This window comes from Myxocyprinus asiaticus, chromosome 16 (assembly GCF_019703515.2).
Source record: "Myxocyprinus asiaticus isolate MX2 ecotype Aquarium Trade chromosome 16, UBuf_Myxa_2, whole genome shotgun sequence".
NCBI classification, from domain to species: domain Eukaryota; kingdom Metazoa; phylum Chordata; class Actinopteri; order Cypriniformes; family Catostomidae; genus Myxocyprinus; species Myxocyprinus asiaticus.
In genome coordinates, this window is record NC_059359.1 from 29,913,303 (window position 1) to 29,938,613 (window position 25,311).

General features: G+C 42.5%; 1 protein-coding gene across 3 annotated transcripts in view; it reads right to left on the reverse strand.

Annotated features, from left to right (window-relative positions):
• The window catches only part of LOC127453572 (integrin alpha-10-like), a 58,280-nt gene that overhangs the window by 17,217 nt on the left and 15,752 nt on the right, over positions 1-25,311 (reverse strand). For 2 of the 3 annotated variants that reach the window (XM_051720028.1, XM_051720029.1), the window contains 3 exons: positions 22,436-22,584; positions 13,342-13,492; positions 8,729-8,894 (listed from right to left, as the gene is read on the reverse strand). In XM_051720028.1, the coding sequence (XP_051575988.1) occupies positions 8,729-8,894; positions 13,342-13,492; positions 22,436-22,584 (466 nt within the window). The remainder of the gene's footprint in view (positions 1-8,728; positions 8,895-13,341; positions 13,493-22,435; positions 22,585-25,311) is intronic. The other variant, XM_051720030.1, reaches the window with a different exon arrangement.

Genomic DNA, 25,311 nt, shown 5'->3' on the forward strand with positions numbered 1-25,311 from the left:
CCTGGGCTGATGCTCAGCCGGCTGGGTTGGCGAGCACCACGGGCGATGTGGATATGGGAGCGTTTTTGCCGGCTCAACCCCCGTGGACCTCCCATCCCCAGCACGCTCGTTCTATCCAGAAGAGCTATCGAGCGATATAGGAGGTCCGCCTCAGGGCAGATTTAATGTGTAGTTCGCGGCTCGCGACGAGGATGAGCTTTCGGTCGCAGCATCGATGGGTGGGCTTCTGCTGTCGGAAGTGGACGGATCTTCTGAGCTCCCGCCCACGGCAATAGAGCATAGGATGAAGCAGATGCTGAGATGGCAGCCGTGCTTGCCCTGGCGGCTGCGAACACTGGGCTGAAGTGGAACCCTCCACCCTGCCCTGAGCATTCGCGGCTGGATGATTGGTTTCTGGGCTCGGAACGCGACTCACGGCCGTGCCCTGCTCCGGTGCCTTTCTTCCCAGAAGTGCACGAGGAGCTAACGAAGTCGTGGAGGGCACCTTTTTCTACCCGTACACGCTTTGCGGGCTCGTCCATCCTAACTACCCTCGACGGCGGAGCGGCTAAGGGATATGTCGAGCTCCCCCAGGTAGAGCATGCCGTAGCAGTGCATTTATGCCCGCAGGGTGGAGCCACCTGGTGCAACCGACCAAGGATCCCTTCCAAGGCCTGTAGGTTCTCTTCCTCAATGACGAAGGCTTACCAGGCCGCGGGTCAAGCCACTTCTGCCCTGCATGCCATGGCCTTCCTGCAGGTCCACCAGGCCAAGGCGCTGAGAGATCTGCACGAGGGTAGAACCGATCCAGGGCTGATGCAGGAACTGCGCACTGCAACCCACCTCACCTTATGGGCAACAAAAGTCACGGCATGCGCCCTGGGCCAGATAATGTCCACTCTTGTGGTCCAAGAGTGGGACCTGTGGCTCAACCTTTCGGAGATGCGTCATGCCAAGAAAGTCCACTTTCTCGATGTGCCCATCCCCAAGGGGGTCTTTTTGGTGACACCGAGGATTTCGCCCATCAGCTCTCGATGGTGAGGAAGCAGGCCGAGGTGATTAAGCACATCTGGCCGCCTTCAGGCCTCCGAAGTCCCGAGCCCCGTCTGCTTCTCGCTAGAGCCGTTCCCCTGCGGTGCCGGCCCCGGCTCCCATTCCATCAGAGCCCGTATGCTGGCCCCAGAGAAGATCCTCTCGTGGGAAGTCGGCTCCACCTGCCTGTCAGCTGGCCCCCAAGAACCCCGGACAGGCTTCAAGGAGGTCCTGGCATGGGAAACTCGGAGATGAGGCGACTGACTCCTACTGGTCTGGCCTGGGTGAACTCTCCAGCCCCACCATTGACCCTGGGCCAGCGCATGGTAAGTATTATATCACCGGGTGCCCTCTGGGCCTCGGCGCCAACATGGTCGGTAAAACAGCAGTTTCCTCATTCCCTGGGTCAGCATACTCGCGACAGCCAGGTGCTAGTAGTCTTTCCGGTCAATCAGGTGAATGCGAGTACCTCCTGTTCCCTCATTCTCCATCGAGAGACAGCCGGCGAACAGGTAAGTGTCGCTCGCCCGCCTCAGTCACCGGCCACCGTTGCGGGCTTGCGGAGCAGCAGGTCCCCCTGGGCTGTCTTCCAGGTGGGGTGCCTGCGAACCTCCCTGCCCGGGCACAGTAAGTCCAGTCATCCCCTAGGTACTGCTGCCGCGGAATCTGAAGGCCTGGTTAGCACTCTCCAGCCCCTCGCTGTGGCTCATCAGGATGATTCGCCTCGGCCATGCGATCCAGTTCACCAGACACCCGCCCAGGTTCAATAGCATCCTCTTCACGATGGTGCTGGGCGAGGGTGTCTCCATCCTCCGGGCGGAGGTGGCCACCCTTCGGGCGAAGGGAGCAATAGAGTCTGCCCCCGTAGCCGAGTTGCGCAAGGATTTTTACAGTCCTTATTTTATCGTGCCCAAGAGAGGGGGAGGGTTGCGCCCAATCTTGGATCTGCATCTTTACCAAGGTCACAGAGGCTGCCCTGGCCCCGCTGAGGGAGAAAGGCATTCTCATTCTCAATTATCTCAACGACTGGCTAATCCTAGCTCACTTGCGAGATATATTTTGTGCACACAGGGACCTTGTGCTTCAGCACCTTGACCGACTCGGGCTTCAGGTCAACTGGGAGAAGAGCAAGCTCTCCCCTGTGCAGAGCATCTCTTTTCTCGGTATGGAGTTGGACTTGGTCACTCTCAAGGCACGTCTTATGACCAAACATACTCAGTCAGTGCTGACCTGCCTGAAGACCTTCAGGCAGAAGGTAGTGGTGCCAGTGAAACAATTTTAGAGTCTCCTGGGACATATGCCATCCTCGGCGGTGGTTCTCCCCCTCAGGTTGATGCATATGAGACCACTTCAGCACTGGCTACAGACTTGAGTCCCAAAGTGGGCATGGCGCCATGGCACCTGGCATGTGACCATCATGCCACAGTGCCGTCAGACTTTCATCCCTTGGTCGGACCTGGTGTTTCTACGGGCAGGTGTTCCCCTAGAGCAGGTCTCAAGGCGTGTCATGGTTACGACAGATGCCTAGAACTCGGGCTGGGGCACCGTGTGCAACAGGCAGGCAGTCTCGGGGCTCTAGACAGGGCCCTGTCTCCTTTGGCAGAGCATCAATTGTTTAGAGTTGCTGGCAGTATTGCTGGCCCTGCGGAGGCTTCAGCCGTTGATTCAAGGCAAGCATGTGTTGGTCCGGACCGACAACACAGCGACCGTAGTGCACATAAACAGCCAAGGTGGTGTACGTTCGCGTCGCACGTCGCAACTCGCCCGCCGCCGCCTCCTCTGGAGTCAGCAGACGTTGAAGTTGCTGCAAGCCACTCACCTTCTGGGCGTCCTCAACCATGCAGCGGATGCGCTCTCATGGCAGGTAACGCTCCGTGGGGAGTGGGGACTCCACCCCACGTAGTTCTGCTGATTTGGGAGAGATTCGGGGAGGCGCAGATAAGCCTGTTCGCCTCCCAAAAGTTCTCTCACTGCCCCCTTTGGTACTCCCTGTCTGAGGCTCCCCTCGGCACAGGTGCCTTGACGTACAGCTGGCTTCGGGGGTCGCGCAAGTATACGTCTCCTCCAGTGAGCCTCATTGCACAGACTCTGTGCAAAGTCAGGGAGGACGAGCTGCAAGACCTGTTCGTTGCGCCATACTGGCCCAACCAGATTTTGTTCTCAGATCTGATGCTCCTAGTAGTAGCTCCTCCCTGGCGCATTCCCCTGATGCAGTGCCTTCTCACTCAGGGGTAGGGCACACTCCAGCACCCGCGGCCGGACCTCTGGAATCTCCACGTCTGGCATCTCTGTCTGTGCTGTCTTTCCTTCAGGAAGGGCTGGTGAGATGGCTGTCTCCCTCTACCCTGAAAGTATACGGGGCTGCCATAGCAGCTTACCACGACACACTGGACAGGAGGCAGCGTGACCTGATTAGGACTCAAGATGGCGGTGAGTATGGCTGCTGCGTTGTGAGCTCCGACACAACATGGTAGTGTTTTGTTTGTTTTGTTCACAATTCTTATGTTTTTTGTCTTGGATGTTGTCTGCCTTATTGTCTATGACAGACAAACACTTTTGGACATTGGTTCAGCAATTTCACACTGTAAACCGGACTTCACATTCCTAAATGCCGACCCGCTGTTTACAAACATGCCAGCGGAGCCCTTTGTCTGGGCAGCACGGCCGCGGAAACGCAAAAGGAAAAGGGGAAACAGAGCCGGCGTTCTCATCAGAGTAAGACGCCGCGCAAATCGACCCCTGCTACCCACTATTCTACTGGCAAACGTTCAGTCTCTGGATAACAAACTCTGCGAGCTGAAAGCACGGATTTCTTTCCAACGAGATACAAGGGACTGCTGCATTATCTGCCTTACGGAAACTTGGATGTCTGCGGAGATTCCAGACTCAGCCATTGAACCCGCGGGGTTCTCGTGCACCGAGCGGACTGAGCGAAAGACCTCTCAGGTAAAAGTAGAGGAGGTGGTGTATGTTTTATGATCAATGATCTGCCCGCTTACAGGCAGAAATTGAAACAGGAAGCACCCACCCTCAGAACGATCCAGTGCTGGTCGGACCAATCAGATTCTACGCTACAAGACTGTTTGATCACACGGACTGGGAGATGTTCTGGTCTGTCTCTGATGACGACATCGAGCTTTACGCTGATAGCGTAATATGTTTCATCAGAACGTGCGTAGAGGACATGGTTCTGACCAGAACAATACGGATCTATCCGAATCAGAAACCTTGGATTAATAGCGATGTTCGCGCGGCACTTAATGTGCGGACTTCCGCTTTTAATTCCGGGAACGCGGAGGAGCATAAACAAGCCACAGAACCGCAAAACGCCAGTACAGGAGCAAGATTGAAGGACAGTTTAACACCACCAACTCTAGAAGCATGTGGCAGGGAATTAACATCATCACGGACTTTAAAGGGAACAAAAACTCCGCCATGAACACCGCTGCCTCTCTCCCGGATGAGCTAAATACTTTTTATGCTCGTTTCGAGGGAAATAACACCGCCCTCACGGAGAGAGCTCTCGCGGCTGAAGCTACAGAGGTTAGTTCACTCTCCGTCTCTGTAGTGGATGTAACCTGATCCTTCTGACGGGTGAATATCCGCAAAGCCGCGGGCCCAGACGGCATTCCGGACCACGTCATCAGAGCGTGCGTGAACCAGCTGGCTGGTGTTTTTACAGACATTTTCAACCTTTCCCTCTCTTTGTCTGTAGTCCCCACATGCTTTAAAACATCCACCATTGTGCCTGTTCCAAAACAATCAAAAATAACTTGCTTAAATGACTGGCGTCCTGTTGCTCTGACCCCCATCATCAGCAAATGCTTTGAGAAACTAATCAGAGATTACATCTGCTCTGTATTGCCTCTCTCTCTTGACCCGCTGCAGTTTGCTTACTGCAACAACCGCTCCACTGATGATGCCATTGCATCTACAATACACACTGCTCTCTCCCACCTGGAAAAAAAGAACACTTATGTGAGAATGCTGTTTGTACAGCTCAGCATTCAACACCATAGTGCCCTCCAAGCTAGATGAGAAACTCCGGGCTCTGGGCTTAAACAGCTCGCTGTGCAGCTGGATCCTGGACTTCCTGTCAAGCAGACGCCAGGTGGTTAGAATAGGCAGCAACATCTCCTCCTCAATGACCCTCAACACTGGAGCCCCACAGGGCTGTGTTCTCAGCCCACTCCTGTATTCCCTGTACACACATGACTGTGTGGCAACACATAGCTCCAATGCCATCATTAAGTTTGCTGATGACACGACGGTGGTAGGTCTGATCACTGACAATGATGAAACAGCCTACAGAGAGGAGGTGCACACTCTGACACACTGGTGTCAGGAGCACAACCTCTCCCTCAACGTCAGTAAGACAAAGGAGCTTGTGGTGGACTTCAGAAGCAAAGACAGAGAACACAGTCCCATCACCATCAATGGAGCACCAGTGGAGAGAGTCAGCAGCTTCAAGTTCCTGGGTGTCCACATCACTGAGGAACTCACATGGTCCATCCACACTGAAGTCGTTGTGAAGAAGGCTCATCAGCGCCTCTTCTTCCTGAGACGGCTGAGGAAGTTTGGAATAAACCACCACATCCTCACACGGTTCTACACCTGCACTGTAGAGAGCATCCTGACTGGCTGCATCTCCGCCTGGTACGGCAATAGCACCACCCACAACGGCAAAGCACTGCAAAGGGTGGTGCGAATTGCCAGACACATCATCGGAGGTGAGCTTCCCTCCCTCCAGGAAATATATACAAGGCGGTGTGTGAAAAAAGCTCGGAGGATCATCAGAGACTCCAGCCACCCGAGCCATGGGCTGTTCTCACTGCTAGCATCAGGTAGGCGGTATCGCAGCATCAGGACCCGCACCAGCCGTCTCCATGACAGCTTCTTCCCCCAAGCAATCAGACTTCTGAACTCTTGATCTCCCACGATCAAATACATCAGCACTGCACTTTATTACCCTTACTCTTATATCTCACACCAGACTGTCATAAATTATATTATTATTATATTATATTCTCTCTTAACAACTGACTATCAACTGACAGCCTGAATGTCAATACAGTACAATACTGTACATTCTATATATATATACTTTTTTTATATATTTTTATTTTTTATTTTTATTGAATAATGTGTATCTATATAGTGCGTATTGTATACTGTACAGTGTATGTTATTATTTGTATATTGTTGAGTGTAATTATGTGTATATCAGATGTTTAAATTGTGCTGTGTTAATTTGATGTTATTGTAAATTGGTATATGTCTCATCCATGTCACGACTGCTATGTTGATCGGAACTGCACCCAAGAATTTCACACACCATTGCACTTGTGTATATGGCTGTGTGACAATAAAGTGATTTGATTTGATTGATTTGATCAACAGGTTCCTCAAGGGCGCGAGGAGGTTGAATCCTCCTAGACCACACCTGATTCCCTCTTGGGATCTCTCTGTGGTCCTACCTGCCCTACAGAGAGCCCCCTTTGAGCCCCTGGAGCAGGCCGAGCTCAGTACTTTGACTCTGAAGATGGCCCTCCTGGTGGCGCTCACTTCCATCAAGAGGGTGGGGGACCTGCAGGTGCTCTCTGTTACCAGCGAATGCCTGGAGTTCGGGTTACGTGCCCAAAGTTCCCACCACTCCTTTTCGGGACCAGGTGAAGCGTTCCCTTCAGAGGAGGAAGACCCGGCCTTGTTGATGCTGTGTCCAGTTCACGCCCTGTGAATCTATCTGGACCGCATGCAGAGCTTTAGACACTCGGAGCAGCTGTTTGTCTGTTTTGGAGGACAGCAGAAGGGGAAAGCTGTCTCCAAGCAGGGGCTAGCCCATTGGATTGTGGATGCCATTTCTCTTGCATACCAATCTCAGGACTTGCTGTGCCCCTTGGGAGTCTGGGCACACTCCACTAGAGGTGTTGCATCCTCCTGGGCACTGGCAAGGGTGACCTCTCTAGCAGACATATGCAGAGCTGCGGGTTAGGCTACACCCATTACCTTTGCGAAGTTTTATAACCTACGCATAGACTCGGTTTCGACCCAAGTGTTACACGGTAACAGCAGGTAGAACAGGCGGCTGGTTGGGTGTACCGTTTGTATTGTGCCTTTCCCCTTTTTCAAAGGTGATAATGTGCGCCTTTTTGTCCACAACAGTTCCCCATATCCAGGGAACCCCGGATGCCTCTTTAATTCTTGAGCACTGTTCGGTGACAAACTCAGCGGAGGAGTAACGACACCAGACCCAGTACTCGTGACATGCCCCTTTTCAGGTGAGCCCGTGTGCTCGGGCTTAGTGCTCCATGCATGGTGATTCCCCCTTGGTATTCCCGTATGATAGGTGAACACTGTGTTTTCCCTCGCCAGAGCTTTCTCTGCCTCGGCCACTGTGGCTGTGTACCCTCTCTGTAGATAAGGTGGTATCATTCCATATGTAAACTTCCCCATTAGTAAGTCCATGCGAGGTATTCTCCACATGTTAACCTCCCTCTGGTAGGATGTGGTCTCCGTAGTGCTCTCCTTCCTGGAGAGGGAAGAGCACTTCCCAGCGCTATTCTAGAAAGTGCTCGGCAGGAAATTGCTTAACAGCAAATCAGGAAAGGCACCGCTGGTAGCCTACTTGGGTAAGTGCCTCCTCCCCACTTAATGGGACTAGGGAGATGCCTTACCTAACTCGCTGGAAGGTCACGATGTGGTTGAGCGCTCACTGCAAAGCACACAGCAGCTTGCCCATGTCCACTCTTCCGTATCTCGTGACACAGTTCAGCGCCTGCGGCGTTTCCTATAGGAACCCCTAGTGTCACTACATCGACACAACCTTGTGTGAGTGACAGACAGGGAACGTCTTGGTTACTGATGTAACCTCTGTTCCCTGATGGAGGGCTTGGACACTCTATCGGCTCCGCAGCATAAATCTGAATGGGTGGTGCACGCCATCTCCTTTTATACCCGTATGTCTGGGGGAGGAGAGTGACATGCAAATTCCACTCACCAGTTCTCATTGGCCTTTTCTATTTTAAGCAAAGATAATTGGGGCTCTCAAGATCGAACCCCTAGTGTCACTACATCGACACAATGTCTCGTTCCCTCCATCAGGGAACAGAGGTTACATCAGTAACCAAGACGTAATTTACATTTAAACTAATTGCCTTGACCACAAAGGTTTAAGAGATTTGTCTACTTATAACAGTACTAGAAACCAATCTCATTTAGCTCTTTAGCAATATGGGAAGGTAACCCAATATATTTGTCTGTACAATACAATATAGATTACATACTATGTGAATTCCAGTAGGTGCATAGCCATGGCTAGTTGTAATTCTTCCTGTACATCTAACCTATTTATCCTGTGTGTGCCCCAGCTGTGCCCAATTCTAAGGTCATTCCTCTCCTCCCTTCCATCCTTCCTTCCTCTCCTCAGAATCGAGATGGTATCTGTAACACCCTGGATTTATGGGAATGATTTAACTGAAGTGACATCTTGCCTTTACATGCCTCTCTTTCTATTTTGTCAAATAGTTGCATATCTCACCTTATATAAACATTCCTCAAAACACAAGTTTCACATTCGCTTTGAGTCTACCAGATTTCTGCTTACTTTTGCAGCAAATGTAGCAAATCTTCTGATTTTTCTGTTCTTTTTAAGGTACTATATTTCCTCTGTTTTTTCCATGTTCATTAAGGATGGATGTTCTTTTGTTCTTTCTCTTACCCTCTAGACTAAAAATACGATCCCCCAGTGCATCTACAATGTCATTCAGTGCTGCCTCATCCGTCACATTGAAGAAGTATTTCTCATCAGGGTCACTGGCAATGTACTTAATCTCATTGATAAAGGTCTCTGGATCCTGCTGTCTGCGGATGTAGTGACCTAATACCTGTGGGAGCAAAAGAAAGAGTGAGAGAGTGTGAGGTGGATAGCAAATAGTTTAAACTATACTTATGTGTGTGTACATAAAGTGGGGTCCAAAAGTCTGACACCACAAGTAGAAATGCTATTGATTCTATTTGGCATTGTTATGATTTAATACAATGTTGCATTACAAATTATATTATAAAAAAAAAAAAATTGAGTTTCTGAATTTGGTATGAACACGCATTCAAGCCGGCCACAAGTTCCACAAGTTTTTGCAAAACGTGATAATCTATGCTACCCCAGGATGTACTTCATTGGAAGCAAGATAATCTGACCTTTTGTACAAAGGATTTAACATGATCAGTGTCACAAAATAGCATTTTAAATAGTGCTGAATATTAAATTACATCATAATATTTCTTTGACTTAACTTTCTCAAATTCCTAAAACTTATTTTATAATATATTTCCAGGTCTCAGATTTTGCATCCCATTGTATACAGTATATGCTATTTACACAGCCATCGTCACATACTATGAATTAACTAAAATGAGTCTGAAATGTTGATTTCTCGTACTCATAAGATTTAAACAAGACTTTTGTTCATAAGTCATGTCTGAGAGAGAGGAACAACAGAGTTTTACTCATCCAGATAGCCAACACCTCCTTCACATGTTTAGGACGAGAGCAGATGATCTGAAAGATCACTTTAAGAAGGAATACAAGGCTCACAGGAACAAAGAAACACATCCTAGAGACAAAACACCTACGCAGAGGAAGCAAAGAGCATATCGCCAATAGCTCTGTACATCCACTGGCAGCACAACACTAACGGCAAGCCCTGAAAATGATCTGTGCCAGGTCAAGGGTTCAGTCTCCACTGACGTGTGCCTAAATCGCTTAACTTTCCCCAAAAACTTCAGTTGGCTGGATATGTTGATTGGATAGAGTCCAACAAGTCAACACAATAGAAAATGTCCAGATTGTCCAGCCAATGTGCTTTTTATCTTTAATATTTATTAACAAGATCTGGTTTGCCAAGGTCTGAAACTACAGTGCCTATAGAAAATCATCATACACCTTTGGAATAGTCATCTTTTTTGTGTGTCTTACAGCCTGAAATAAAAAAAATGTCAGCATTATTTTCACATTTTACCTTACAACATTCAAGAAATGAAAAACAATGCAATCGTTCCAAAAATTTATTAAAGATGAAAAACTAGAATAACAGGGTTTGAAATGTGATCATGCCCCTGGTTTATGCTACATTCACATCCTGTCGGAATTACTGTAATTACGAGATGGCAACTCGGAGGTTCTCCTCGGAGCTGTTCACGTCCTGGGAACTCAGAACATATCCGTTTCTATGACAACACTCATAACGGCAAAACGGCTTTGTTGTTGATAGCAGCAAAATATTTATCTCTACATTAATTCATTAATTCATCTCTATATGTTGTTGCAAAATGTTTAAGAACAACGAAAACTATCCAGGTAACGATGGCATAGAAATATGTGTTCACTAACTTTAAATGTTAAAGGAATATTCCGGGCTCAATACAAGCTCAATCGACAGCATTTGTGGCATAATGTTGATAAACACAAAAATGAATTTCGAATCGTCCCTCCTTTTCTTTGAAAAAGCAAAAAATCTGGGTTACAGTGCGGCACTTACAACGAAGCCCCACCACCTTACACACCCACAATGCTCACATTCCCAGGATCTCTGTCCTGTAATGCCTAAAACATATCCTGGCTGCACCACACAACCAATGCTAAAATTCTTGTGAGGTGGTTTATGTCCTATCCTGTGAGTGCTTTACTTTCTCCAAGGGAGAGAGAGAGAACATAAAACACATCAAAACACGAAAGCTATGCTTTAGCTGGCGGGGCATTAAAACCAGCTGTCATAATTTTATTCCACAGTTCCCCTGAGGAAACTCAAAAAGACACATTACCCAGTTGACTCTGCAAATTCGGACCCCATACTGGCACTGTTTGTCTAAGAGAGGAAAACATGGGCTCATTCATGGGCAGGTTAACGTGCTGTGCTCCGTTCCAAAGAGTAAAGAACAGTAGAAATGAACAATCTCTCAAGACAGCAGTGAGGAGAATCGAATAGTTCAAATGAAAAGCAAACAAGATCATTTATTCTAGTTCTTATTAAAAACCTTTTCTGAATATTGGACTCTGTCATGTGGTTTAGCTGTATTGTATATCCATTTACATGGGTTTATGTAATCCAACGACAATACTTCTCTTCGCATGAGTAAACGAGTTTTAATGTGAGGGAGGTTACACATGTTTATGCATGAGTTTTATGTGTTTAAGCACATTACACAATGAGTGTCATTTGAAGGAAGAGCAGAAAAACTGTGTCTGTTCCAAAATCCAGTGTGCTTCCTTCGGAGGCAGCATTTTAAGGCATCATAGGTGCACTCCAGAAGGTAGGTATCTTAATTATGCTGTCTCATAAGGTATCTCGTTTTGACAACATTTTAAGGTACCATCATATGTATCCATCCCCAGGTAGATGATCCCAGAATGCACCGTGATGAGCTCATCAGAAAAATAAATCCAAGATGGCGGATGAAGCAAGAGAAATTTCCATTATAAATAAACAGTACTTACCCATTCAGTACTAAAACTTTTCATTAAAAAAAAATTTGTATCAGAAAACTGACAATTTAACCCAAAAAGTGTGTGTACTATGAGTATTTATGCTCATTAGAGTATCGCATAATTTATCTCGCATCATCTGTATTGAAATCAGTTGCGAGTCTCGTGTGCGCTATTTGAAAAGTGTGCGGAGCTGCTGCCTATGTAGAGCATTCCAAATTGGTCTCTTTTAAGGCATCATTCCAGTAAGGATGCTACCACAGAAGACAGCTGCCTATGTAGGCAGGAGACAGCAAGGCAGCTCACTAAGTTTTGGAACAGACTTACTGTGTGTGAATATATGTGCATATTTGTTCACGTGTTGACATATGCATATATGCAGGTGAGGGAACCCTAAAATCTGGTACATGACATGGAGTGAGGTGGTATACCCTTAAAGGAATAGTTCATCCAAACATTATAATTCTCTCTTCATTTACTCACCCTTATGCCATCTGAATCTATGACTTTCATTCTTCTGTGGAACACAAATGAAGATATTTTGATATATGATGTGTTTATATCCATACAGTACAATGCAAGTCAATGGGGTCAAACACTTCCGAGCTCCAAAAAGGACACAAAGGCAGTATAAAGGTAATGCATTCAACTAATTTTGTTTAATCCATGTCTTCTAAAGTAATTCAATTGGTTTTGTGTGAGAACAGTCGGTTTTGTCCTTTTTCACTATAAATGTTGAAATCTGCAGTCTCCTAGTCGTGATCATGATTTGAAGCTTGTAACACTTCCTCATGCTTGATGCATGCACAGAGCACTGTCCACGTGCTCTGCCCATGTACACGCACTCTGCGCAGGTGTCAAGCGCGAGGAAGTGTATAGAGCTTCAAATAATAATGCAGAATAAAGAAAAGTCATATGAGTTTGAGAAGGCATAAGGGTGAGTAAATGATGATAGAATTATCATTTTTGATGATAAATCATCAAAATTGTAAAAATTACAATTCCTTTAAATTGTATAAATGTATTTTAAAGAGACAGAAAAATAAACATTCTTGTTGCATTTGTCACAACTTCATTGAATAGGGAAGCCACTTTGGCTACATTGACACCCCTTCCAGTATGGAGCCATATTAGGGATTAAAAATATTTGAATCATGAAAAATGTTAATGTAAATGTAAATGAGAGTGCACTCTTTTCAGTAACATGTCTTTAAGTTTCAAGTTGTCATCTTTCTTTCTTTTTCTTTTCTTTTTTTCAGGTTTCAAATTTCAAGATTTATTTTTAAGTAAGCAAATATCAATTTTGAGGTTTTATTTCTGTTACAATTTTAAAGCTTCATGTTATTTTCAGTCAAATTTTTGGCCCCACTTTGATGTGGGATGTATGGATATAGAAACTGAGCATGGCAACTGTGAATGTTTGCCACACTCCATATTTTGGCTCTTGTGATGGCAGATTTACTTTGTCTTTGTCTTAGTCTTTGTCTTGTGCTGTTATTGGTTTAGGGAGGTGGTTAAGGAGTGCAGCTCGCCCACTGACCCACCCACAGGGCAAAGTGTTGATGTTGAAAAGTTTAGGGTGTGGTTCACTTCTCTGATGTTAAAGAGTCCTGTTCAAGTCTATTTTACAGCTTTATCATTCAAACAGACAGAGAGTGAGAGAACCGGGTGGAGCTCAGCAAAAACACTGAAAATAGAGCAGCACCAATTATGGTCAGTTTAAGTGGAGATGTGATATTTAGACATATACTCTGCTGCTCGCTGGATTTCTTAGGAGAGGTTGTAGGTTTTTTCAGCCTACATTAGGAGTCAGGTTGAATTATGTTATGAATATGTGTGTTTGCACTCACAGCTATGGCGTATCTGGTGATGTTGCGTTTCTCACACTCAGTCAGTGCCTCAGGAAGGTCTTCCCCATCATGGGATTCTCCATCTGTCACGACTATCATTACTTTAGTAGCTCCTTCCCTCGCTCCTCTGTCTGGACTGAATGCCTCTGTGCTAGAGAGAGAAAACATTTCAGTCAAATAACTTTTGACAGACCCCATAAAATCAAAATGGGAGTTTTTTGGCTTTTAGTCCATGTTTATAGCAACTAGTGTACTCCTAAATGTTGACAAAATGAACCTTTAGCAGATACACACATTTAAAAGTAATGTATCATTCTTTCTCTTCTCTGTGTAAAACACCAGATACACAGGGCAGGTTTCTGTGCTGTTTGTGTGAGGGTGACCTGTTTTTATTTTTATTTTTATATATGTAAGTTGCGTGGCACAGCAAACATTAGTCAACTTTGAGATTTTCAGGCGGTTGTCCAGACTCTGGCTAAATATAACTATGTGGCTCCCCGCAAGAGTGCAGAGTTAAAAAATAACCAGCAGCCATCCGCCTAATCAAATCCAGTGAAAGCAATCTTTAGATGAGAGGAGATGAGAGGAGATGAGAGTTGAGGACAGAAAAGGAGAGGAGAATATGAGGAGAGAAAGTTGAGAGAGAGAGTTCTGTTGGCAGTTGGCAGCAAAAAAGATCAGCTCCCGCTGTAACTTTAATATTTGCCAGAGAATGTATGTTTTTATGACTCAAACACTACTTAAATGGTTGGAAACTAAACTAAGAACAAAAGAGGCAGAAGATTTGTAAGGTAAGACCTCTAAGAAACTTAAAGATCACATAAAAAATTACATATAATCAATACATCAAGCTAACTGCTAGCCAAGCTAACATCCCATGGCAGTTAAAACTGTTGATTAGAGCTTGGGCCTACCTAAGGCAGTAGCATTTTTCAAAAATGAAGAGGGGCTGGATATAATATATCCAGCAAAAGTTAAATCAAACAAAGATAAGAAGAAAGTAAAAGAGATGATCCTGAGAGAGAATCCAGAGATGCTGCTGTCTGACTACAGTGGACCACTACCCAACAGAGTCCGATGTAACTCTTCATCACTGTTCAGCCATCAGCCTGGCACAGCACTCTCTGTACTGCCATGAACTGCAGCAGAAAAGGTGGCATCAGTAGAGGTAGACAAATCACTCTGGAAGGTGAAAAAGAGTCAAAGCTGATTGTAAACTTGTATCACAATGGTACAGTCATGGTCCAGGGGTCAGAACCCAGCCTTAATGAATTCCAGAAGAATTTCAAGAACTTTAAAATGGAGGTTCAGAAGTTAAAGAAAGATCCTGAGGTGACGAGCAGTGTAGAGTCCTGGGGCCGGTGGCACCAGCTATATGTAAGTTACAACTTAGCCTAGTTGTGGAGGAAATGGGCACTAAGTCACAATTTACGCATTATTAAATATTTGAGCGTTGCACCATTAAACTTACATAGAACGTAACCGTACATATAAACTAAATATTTACGGAAGCCTGCAACCAGGAGTAACGGATGGAATAAAGAAGCAGACTCATTTAATGACATCAATGAGCTCATGCTTTCCGTGACAGGCTTCAGTCCTTTCGACATATATGATGATGTTGGCATTTACAGGAGAAAACATGATGTAAAAAACTTACTATTTCAGCATGAAACCGATCTTACTGTGCACTTTCCTTTGTACAGTGTCAAGTTTCAACATATACATATTATATAAAATATTAAAATGAACAAATGTCTATTTTTCCAGGCTGTTATATTAGTATTTATTTATTGTCCCTTATTCATTTTAGATATAGTTATTGAATATTGTTATTTACATTGGCTAAATTTACCATTAATGAAATCTTGTTTTATTACGTATCGTATTTTAATGGGGGATATAATTTATTACAGCTAACAGTTACGTGAGCAAACATGGTTTGAACATCAACAGTAACAAGATCCAACTGAAGTTCACAGCTTTTTAATACTTCTGTGTACAAATTTCAAGGCTGCTTATTGGATAAATACAGGTAAACGTCATATTATGCGACTACGCATTACTTTACGGAGAGCTCACAACCTACTAGTTAAGAATTGCCTTAAGAGCAAGTGGTGCAACCAAATTAAAGCACTGACTTAGTTACATCTAACTAGTAGTTACTAAGCCCTTAGTGTGAACTTTATGTCTCAACTTAAGTGAGAACTTATGCACAGCTGGTGTAACCCTACTCTGCTCCACAATAGTCACAAACAGAGTGCTCAGCTCGAGCACCCCTGTAGCACACAGACACCCTGTCTCTCCTGAATCTCCAAAGATCAAGGCCTTGAGAGACAACATCACTGAGCTGGAGCAGGACTACTTCCTGTTTAAAGAGGAAACTACCAACAACCTCTGCCAGCTCCAAATCCAGACCAGCCACCTCAGCATACAACAACTTCATCAGCTCTGCTCTGCTGTCAGACATCTGGAAGAGAACAACCAGGAGCTGCGAGAGGAGCTGAGGAGGGTGAGAGAGGAGCTGATCAAGAGTGATCAACACAGCAATATGCTCGAGAAACAACTGGAGGAGATGAGACAACAGCTACACACAATCACTGAACAACAGCAACAGTGTACCAGCACAGAATCACTCAACACCTCTCCTCCTGAACACATCAGAAAAACAACACAACACCAGCAGTGTGTCAACCCAAACACACACCATCCCATCCCCTGAAACCCAGCAGGTTTCTCAGGTCTCTCAAGTTTCTCAGAACTCCAAGAGAAAAGACATCAGCACCAGACAGCGATATCCACAGACCACAACAACATCCAACAGAGAACAGAAGAGATAACACAACATCATCATCCTCTGTGACTCTAACGGCAACAACCTGGACCAGAGACAACTGTTCCCCAGGAGAACTGTGAGGAAACTCTGGTGTCCCACCTCTCACTCTGCTTTGAAGCTGCTGAGAGAGGATGTTTTGGGAACACCATCACACATCATACTGCATGCTGGGACAAACAACATCAGCACCAGTACAAATGAAAAAAAAAGCAAGCTGATGTGTGTGCGCTCACGCCAAATGTACATATAGCAAATCTTCAGCTTATCACTCATGAGCACTTTTATGACCGTCTCCACATTCATCGAGAGGGCATGAGAATATTTCCTAAAACAATCAAGGATGTAACACTGAAATGCTCTGAGAACACACCCCCTGACTGTGAGGAGCGGATGAGACAGCATGCCTGCAGACAGACAGGCAGCTATGCTATTGTTGTGACAGGAAGAGGTAGTACAGACACAAGCGACCTCAGCCAGATAAAAAACATGCTGAAACTTATTTGTGAAAATATATTAATTAATTAGCAAGAGCTTAATTTAAGCATATTCATTTTTTTTTTAAATATTTATTTTACTGTATATTCTCTTTTTGTTATACAGTTGATATTCTAAGGTACTTCATTTAATTTAGTATATTTCATTACATGATTTGTTCAGGAATCATGTATTCTTATTTCTGGTAAAAATCACAATGTCATAATTTAAAATCACAAGCTACAACATTCAGTGAATGTTTTCTGCTGCTTTTGGAGAAAAAAAGCAAGAACCCTGATTTTGTAAATATTGTAGATAATTCAGATATCATAATATTACTTGAGACATGGAGTCGATTAGTCTAAATCCTATACTCCTTTAAACTACAGAGAATTACATATACCATCAGTGAAACACCCAGATGTTTAAAATGGAAGAGATTCAGGAGGAATTATTGATTGGTTTAAAGAATGTTTTTCATTACATTCAGCCTGTTAAAAAAGTGAGAACACATATTTGGATGAAAATGAAAAAGGAACTCATTTGTACAGATGAGGATACTTACCTGTGTGCCACCTACATCCCCTACATGAGTCACCCTATTATAATCAGGAGATCTTCTCCACATTACGAGATCATTCAATTTCAGTCTCTTGGCTCAGTCCTGATAATGGGGGATCTGAATGCAAGAACTGGAAAAGAACTGGATTATATTAGTTCAGTTGGAGGTAAGTATATTATTAACAATACAAATATAAATCAAAATAAGTGTTCCACTAAACCACATCTGAGCTATGACAACACGATAAACAGAAATGGAAAACAAGTTCTGCAGCTCTGTAAGCCTGGGTCTCTATATAGTAAGCGGCAGAACATAGGGTGATTCTTTAGTTCGATTTACCTACTGCTCTTCTTTAGGTAGTAGCACAGCGGACTATGACATCCCAGATCTAGATCAAAACATGATCAATTACTTCAGAGTGATGCCTCAGCTACTTTTTCAGACCACTGTCACATTGTCATTAGACTGAACAAGTCAGCCAGTCTTCTACCATCTTCAAATCAGAAGTCTAAACTAGATCCCCTCCCAACAAGATTCTTCTGGAGAAAAGACAGTCCACCCCAGTATGAAGCTGAACTCCACAGCACTCAGGTTGAGAAAATGATAGATGTGTTTCTCTTCACCACATTTGGAGAAGATGAGAAAAGCATCAATATGGCAACAAAACAATTAAATAAAATCTTTTTCACAATTGCCAGCAAATCATTGAATAAATTAAACAGGAGCAAAAAGAAAATTGTTAAAACTGACTGGTTTGACCAAGAATGTCAAATGTTAAGAGAAGAACTACGATTGTTATCAAATAAAAAACACAGAGACCCCTCAAACCAACAAACACGTACCATCTGTCAACAAAAGTCACTGCTAAAAAGCAAAAGAGCTGAACATATGACAACAAAGCTCAACAAGTTTGAGGAAGCAGTCGATCAAAATTAACTCTGGGAATTATGGAACAATTTAAATAAGTACAAAAAAGAAGAACAAATTCCCATCTGTAACCCAAACACCTGGACAGAACATTTTAGAAACCTTTATACACGAAGTGAACTAAACCTCACCCAAAAAAATATGACCTGCCAACTACATCAACTAGAATACACAATAAAGTGTCAGTTAAATAATTTGGACAACCCCATATCACTGAAGGAACTCAATGAAAAATATCAAATCCCTCAAAAATAAAAAATCTTGCGGCTCAGATGGAATAAGCAATGAGATGTTGAAACATGGCAGTCCCAAACTGAATGAGGCCATTCTCAAATTATTCAATTTGCTCTTAAAATAAGAACACTTTCCTGAGAATTGGAAAGAAAATCAAATCACTCCAATCTTTAAACAAGGTGACAAATTTAACCCAAACAACTACAGGGGCATTTCATTAAGCAACAACCTTGGCAAACTATTCGGTTGCATTATAAATGACAGATAAACTCCAAGAAAATAAGAATTTACACAACTGTCAAATTGGATTCGTGCCAAAACAGAGAACAACTGATCACATCTACACACTTATACACAAACATGTCCACCAAACAAAACAAGGACAAATATTTGGTTGTTTTATTGATTTAAAAAAAGCTTTTGATTCAGTTTGGCATGATGGATTGTTCCTTAAACTGATTCAGAGTGGATTAGGAGGAAAGGTTTATGATTTAATAAAGGACATTGTGACTAGGAGGAGGGCGTGGCTGGGCCGTGAGGATGCACGCCTGGTGCTGAATTGTCCTAATCAGCTGGGAGGGGGATAAAGACAAGCCGGAGGCATCAGTTCGAGAGAGAGAGAGAGACAGACACGCAGCCGCTGTGTTTCTTTAAGTTTGTTTATGTCATTAAAGTTATGTTGACTGTTCTGCCGGTTCCGACCTCCTCCTTGCCCATCCTTTACACGTTACATTGGAGCGCCACCCCCTCCTCGTCACAGACATGTACAAAGACAACAAATGCTGCATTAAAATAAACAACAGACGAACTGATTATTTCAGCCAGAATAAGGGAGTTCGTCAAGGCTGCAGTCTAAAGCCCAGCTTTATTTAATACATACATAAATGAATTGGCCACAATGCTTCAAAACTCTTCTAGCCCTGGACTCAATCTAGAGGACAGAGAAATCAGATGTCTTCTATATGCAGACGACCTGCTGCTGCGCTCACCTACTGAAGAGGGATTATGTGAAAGCCTCTCAATTCTAGAAAATTACTGCAGTATTTGGGCCTTACCACTAAATATGGACAATTTAAATTTTCCACCTTGAATTCTATAAAAAAATCCTGGGAGTTCACAGAAGTGCTTCTAACCTGGGCTGTAGGGCAGAACTAGGCAGATTCCCTCTATTGACTGACATTCAAAAGAGAGCCAGTAAATTCTGGTTCCACCTATCAGACTCTTCCCCAGAATATTACCATCACTGTGCATTTATACACAACACCCAGAGAGTGACCCTATACAGTACTTAGTGGACAAACACCAACTAAATTCATCAATTCAGGCAGGCAAAACTTATACAAAAATAAAACACAACCCATGAAGACTGCCTCCATTATTGGCATAGCAAACTCAAAGAAACAAACAAATTGAACTACTTTCAAAAAATTAAGACAGAATATAAACTGGCACCATATTTGACCAAAATTAAAGACTCCGTCACAGGAAGCTCCTTACAAAGTATCGTGTGAGTGAGCACAGTCTGTGACGGGTCGGCACAGACAGAGCTGGAGACCCAGCGAGAACAAACTGTTTTCACACTTCACTCAAAGAGTCATAGAGGAGGAACTTCTCTTTCTCGCTGAGTGCAGTAAATATGAGACCATCAGACACACATATTTAAAATTACTGTTACTCATTGTTCTCTGTATTTACTTTTCTTTACATTTTGTGCACTTACCTGTTTATTATTATTATTATTATTTTTAGTTTTTTATTATTTGACTTTTTTATGTATGTAATACATGTTTCTTTTTTACTGTTTGTTTGTTTGTTTGTTTGTTTAGTTTTTTGTCAATGAATGCTTTGGCAACATTGTACATTGTATAAGTTCATGCCAATAAAGCTCATTTGAATTGAATTGAATTGAACTGAATTGAATAACAGTTCAGGCATAGAAAGGAGTGTGAGGAGAACGCAAAAAATAGCTAAAGGTTATAGAAAGAATGAAAATACTTGCTGTGAATGAGATGGCAAATAAAAACAAACAAAAAGAAAATGCCACTGATTTTCCACACAAGCCAAACAAATAAATAAAAAAGGACTGATAAGAGATAAGAAATAACAGACAACTTTTTGATGTGGTCTGTGAAAAACAGAGGGCAGGTTTTAATGGTGGACAGAAATGTCTGTTCCATGAAGATATTTGTAAACAAAATGTTTTGAGGGAGAAAAACTGATTATGAAGTATGACATGGGGAGAGAAATACAGATAATTTTTTACTGACATTATTGACATAGATGTTTCACAGTGCGATTTTAGTGATATGAAGAAAGAAACAAAGAATGAAAGAAAGAAAGAGGAAGAGTTGCAAGGAAAGTAATTGAGCAAATAACTGTGTTAATTGCTGGGGCCTGGTGTTATTTAAAGACTGTTCTGCTTTTATTGAGTGCTACATGTGGAGTTATGTGGTTTTTGAACTCACACTGTCTTTCAATTTACTGTGTGTTGGAATTACTGTATTTGGATTCTGTAACATTTGTGTTTGTGTATATCTGTGTGTGTGAATGTATGAACATGGTCAGAAACGACTGAGATGCCAGTGTGTGTTTGCACAGCTGCACTGGCTAAGGCAAAGTCTACTGGATGGCAACCACACCTGCAGCTCTGCTGACCCAGCTCCCTGTGTCTCTCTGCATCAGCAAACCTGAGTGTTATTACAACCTTCCTCGCCTCACCCAACTACTGCTAACACTTCATCTACAGTAAGAGAGAGAGAGAAAGTGTGTGTGTGTGTGTGTGTGTGTGTGTGTGTGTGTGTGTGTGTGTGTGTGTGTGAGAGAGAGAGAGAGAGAGAGAGAGAGAGAGAGAGAGAAAGAGAGAGAGAGAAAGAAAGAAAATGTGTGTGAGAGAGAGTCTTTCTACTGTGTGCATTAAAATAGTGTAGTGAATGGAAAGTCTTAAATGAGTCTTAAACACAAAGGCACACCACAAGCTCATAAACAAAAGCACTCAAAGACAGAGCAGAATGACCCGATAGAAACAAAAAAGGCCCAAGAAACCTACCAGCCCCATCAACATCTTTGGAGAAGACATTTTGAAGAATTGTGTGTTTGTCACTGAAAGGGGTTTTTGACCAAACTGATGAATATTTACTTTGACTTTACTTTGTTACAGAACAATGATCTTTACTTGACCCTTTAATTTAACCAGGCTGTTTTGCTACTATACCTTTAAGACTTGTGTCTGTAAATAACCTCTGTTATTGGCTAACCTCTGCATACTGTCATAGTTCACAATGTGATTCAACACTGTTTAAAGTTGATTTGCCATTAATATGCTAATATAATGTTTTGTGATTATAATATGTCAACCAAGAAGATCTCTGAACGACCCCATTTTTGCAATACTGTAATTTCTATAAATGGTCTGGGTGGACATGGTAAGGAATTTGTGTTGACTTTTATTTCAAAAGAGAATTGAATATGATAAAGCCCTTTAAATGTGCACTTAGTTTTTTTTTTGTTTTTTTTTCTCATTAAAATATGTGAACTCTTCAAGTGACTCCAGTCATATCAGCGACCTTATAAAATCTGTTTTATTCTATGTAGAGAGCTATATATATATATATATATATATTATATATATATATTTAAATGTGTGTGTGTGTGTGTTGGAAGGATTTAGTATTGAGACACCAGTTAAGAATGCTGGCATTACTGAAGCAGACATTACAGGAATTGACAGAATATGAATGGGACACAGAGAGCAATGAGTCTCTTTAAACATATCTTTGCTCATACACTGAAGTCTCTGAGGAGGGAATGGAATTACAGTTCTGAGGAAGCACCTTCAAAAGCATTAACACAAAAACAAAGGCGCTATTGACCAGATGGACTCAAGTATGCTACACACTTTACATTATCTCTGAATGTGGTTGGGATCAAGGAAAGGGTAAAATGTACATATTGAGAAAAAAACTTTTCAAAAAGGATGGAGAGAGACTTTAATGAGAGACAGAGTAAGAGAGAGAGGGCTGAACTAGATTTGTTTTGAGTTTGAGAGAGTTGGGTCATCATACCATGCCATTTGGATGGCGTATGCAGTACGTGTCTCTCGTCCCTCCTGACGACTGATGTTCTTGGCCGCTTCCACCACATCCTGTGTTGTCTGATAGTCCCTGAGAGACCACTCATGGACCGAGATTTCCCCGTACTGAAGGACACCCACCTGCACACCCACAGCCAGGGTGCGATTTGTTAAAAAACCAAAGGGGGGGGGGGCATGTCAATGTGAATGTCATCATTTAAATCTTAATGTAGAAATTCAGATGACGGTTTAATTCATATCAAAAGCAGACTCAAATTTTTAGACTGTAGACTAAAATCACAGAAAATAATTATTTTAACTGAATTTAATTTAATCAAAATAATTAACTGTATTGACAATGAACTGTTTTATTAACTGTAAATTATGTTAAACAATTAACAGGAGACATTAGGATTAGCTGTCAAATATTTTGCTGCAGGGCTAACATTAGCTAACAAATAACAAATTTGATCATCAGCAATCTGTTCCAGTTCCTGCGCGGCCACGGCGTTATAAAGATTTCAGCATTTTTTACCTTCTATGACACACCCGGCAAAATAATCCCAGATTAAGGTTAAAATTTTGGGAATCTGATCTGTCTGTGAGCCCTTGGCTTTAATTATGGTTGTTTCTCATGTTCTCTCTGTGTCTGTAGATGTTGATCATGAAGATAACAGAAAAAAGACGAGCTTCACAATTTAAGATAATGCTAGCTGTTGCGTATGGACGGATGCATGTTTTTCTCAAGCATTTAATGCAATTAAGTGTTTATTTATCAATGTAAAAAAGAAACAAACCAGCATGTTTTCTTTTGATTAAGGCAGGGGAGGATCTACCAGGGTGGCATAGGGTGGCAAATGCCACCCTAAGAAAAAGCAATGCCACTCCATCTGCCACCCCAACATAAGTATCCAAATGTATTAAATATAAATATAAGTATATAATAGTTGATGTTGACATTGTGTGTTTATTCATGTCTAACTGCCTAAACTCTCACTGAATGCACAAATGAATACAGACCCATAGCTTGATTGATAACAACAGCGACTAATCCCGTGATTGTTTACAGCAGCTGCAGCAGCCAATCACAAGATCGACTAATCGCCTACCTACTATTGCAGCATGTGTACAGTGTTTGGGCTCTCGCGGGTTATTTCCTCAACAACAATGACCACGGACAAATACATGGAAAAAAAGAGGTAAAAGATGAATTTCTCAGTTGTTTCCAAGTATTTAGACCTAACTTTGTGTTAATCTTCATTTTCAAATGACTTATTCCAGCTGTTACAAAGGTGATAGGCCTACAGGACTTTATTAGCAGAATAACATGGGATATGCATGCATATTCCATCCATGTGTACACTTAAGAAAATAAAAATTTGGCCTGCATAAAGTTGTGATGTATAGTCCAAATTGCTGGTTCTATATGTGAAGCTTAGGAACATTTAGAATTTGTAGATGTGTGTTGACAGAGCGTCTTGATGCTCTGGAGATATACGTTTTGTTACTTATTTTTTATTATGCAAAAAAAAAATATTTATGTATTTTTTTATTTTTTTATGTTGCAAAATGGTTACTATGTGGTTCCTGTGGAAATGCATTTGTATCGCAAATTCATGGGCATTTGTAATATGATAGTGACTCCAATTAATGAACTAGTACTTGTTGCAATGTAACTTGGTACCTTAATCCATAAAAACTACACATGGGCACTTGCTTTGGTGTTGCCACCCCTCACTGTTTGCATGCAACCCCCTTGCCATCCCATAAAAAAATGTCAAGATCCGCCCCTGGATTAGGGAAATTAGTACACAAGCATGTAATATTGTTATTTGAACAGAGGGAAGGGGAGATGTTTTTAAGTGTTGTTCGGACACTGCAGCCTTTCGTTTCGGAACATATTTTTGTTAGGTTCATAAAAAAATACATAATGTGAATGGATTGTCCATATTTTCACTTCAAGAATTTAATATAGGATTACAGGCTCACTAATGTCACCAGTTGTGTTGTATTTAGGTAGGTATTCCAGGTATTCCTATCAATTTCTTCTAATAATCCCAAATAGGCTACAGCATATGTTTATGTTTAATATTTCTTGATAATTAATCAGCACAGCTATATATTTTCTGGCGGGTTATTTACACGTGATGTCAGTGTGTAAATTCAGTACGTTTACACACCCATCTGCATTCATGAAAGCGGAAGTCGTTATAGTAGGCTAAACTTGACTGGTGGTGAATGTGGGACCACAGCAACTTAAATTTTTGCATACCTGTTTGCTCCAACAGCAAAAAAAAAAAAAAACAATAAAAAAAAAACAATTACGCTTTCACAACTTTGCAAAATAAGATGAAAATATACAGCACTGGATAACAGCAGTAAGAAGAGAGAAACAGGCCAAATATTCTGTCACTCCCTCAGCAGCTGTGTTAAAAGCCTCATCACAGCTATGGTAACTTTTTTTAAACTTATTCCATTGTAATATAATACAAGGTACAATGCTATAAACTGAAACTAAATATTTGTAAAATTGGAAATATAAAAAAGTTTGCTACATTTATGTTGTTAAAGAAACATGTCATAACAGGTCTGTGAAAAGGGTCCATTAAGCAAACAATCAAATCTTTAACTCTGTCACTAAATCTTTGATTGGTTGTGAAAACACTACACATGGCCCAAAAGTTGACAGCATGACTAAATGGGTCACTGAAAACCCATAATCTGCTCAACAGCACTCTTCGCTTAAAAACACATATGTAAATGGCAGGACGTCTGAGATTAATATGATGTATTTATGAATTTATATCTGTAAAGCGCTTATAAGGGGTTACATATAAATCATGTCTTTCAAATTATAAATGTGATACA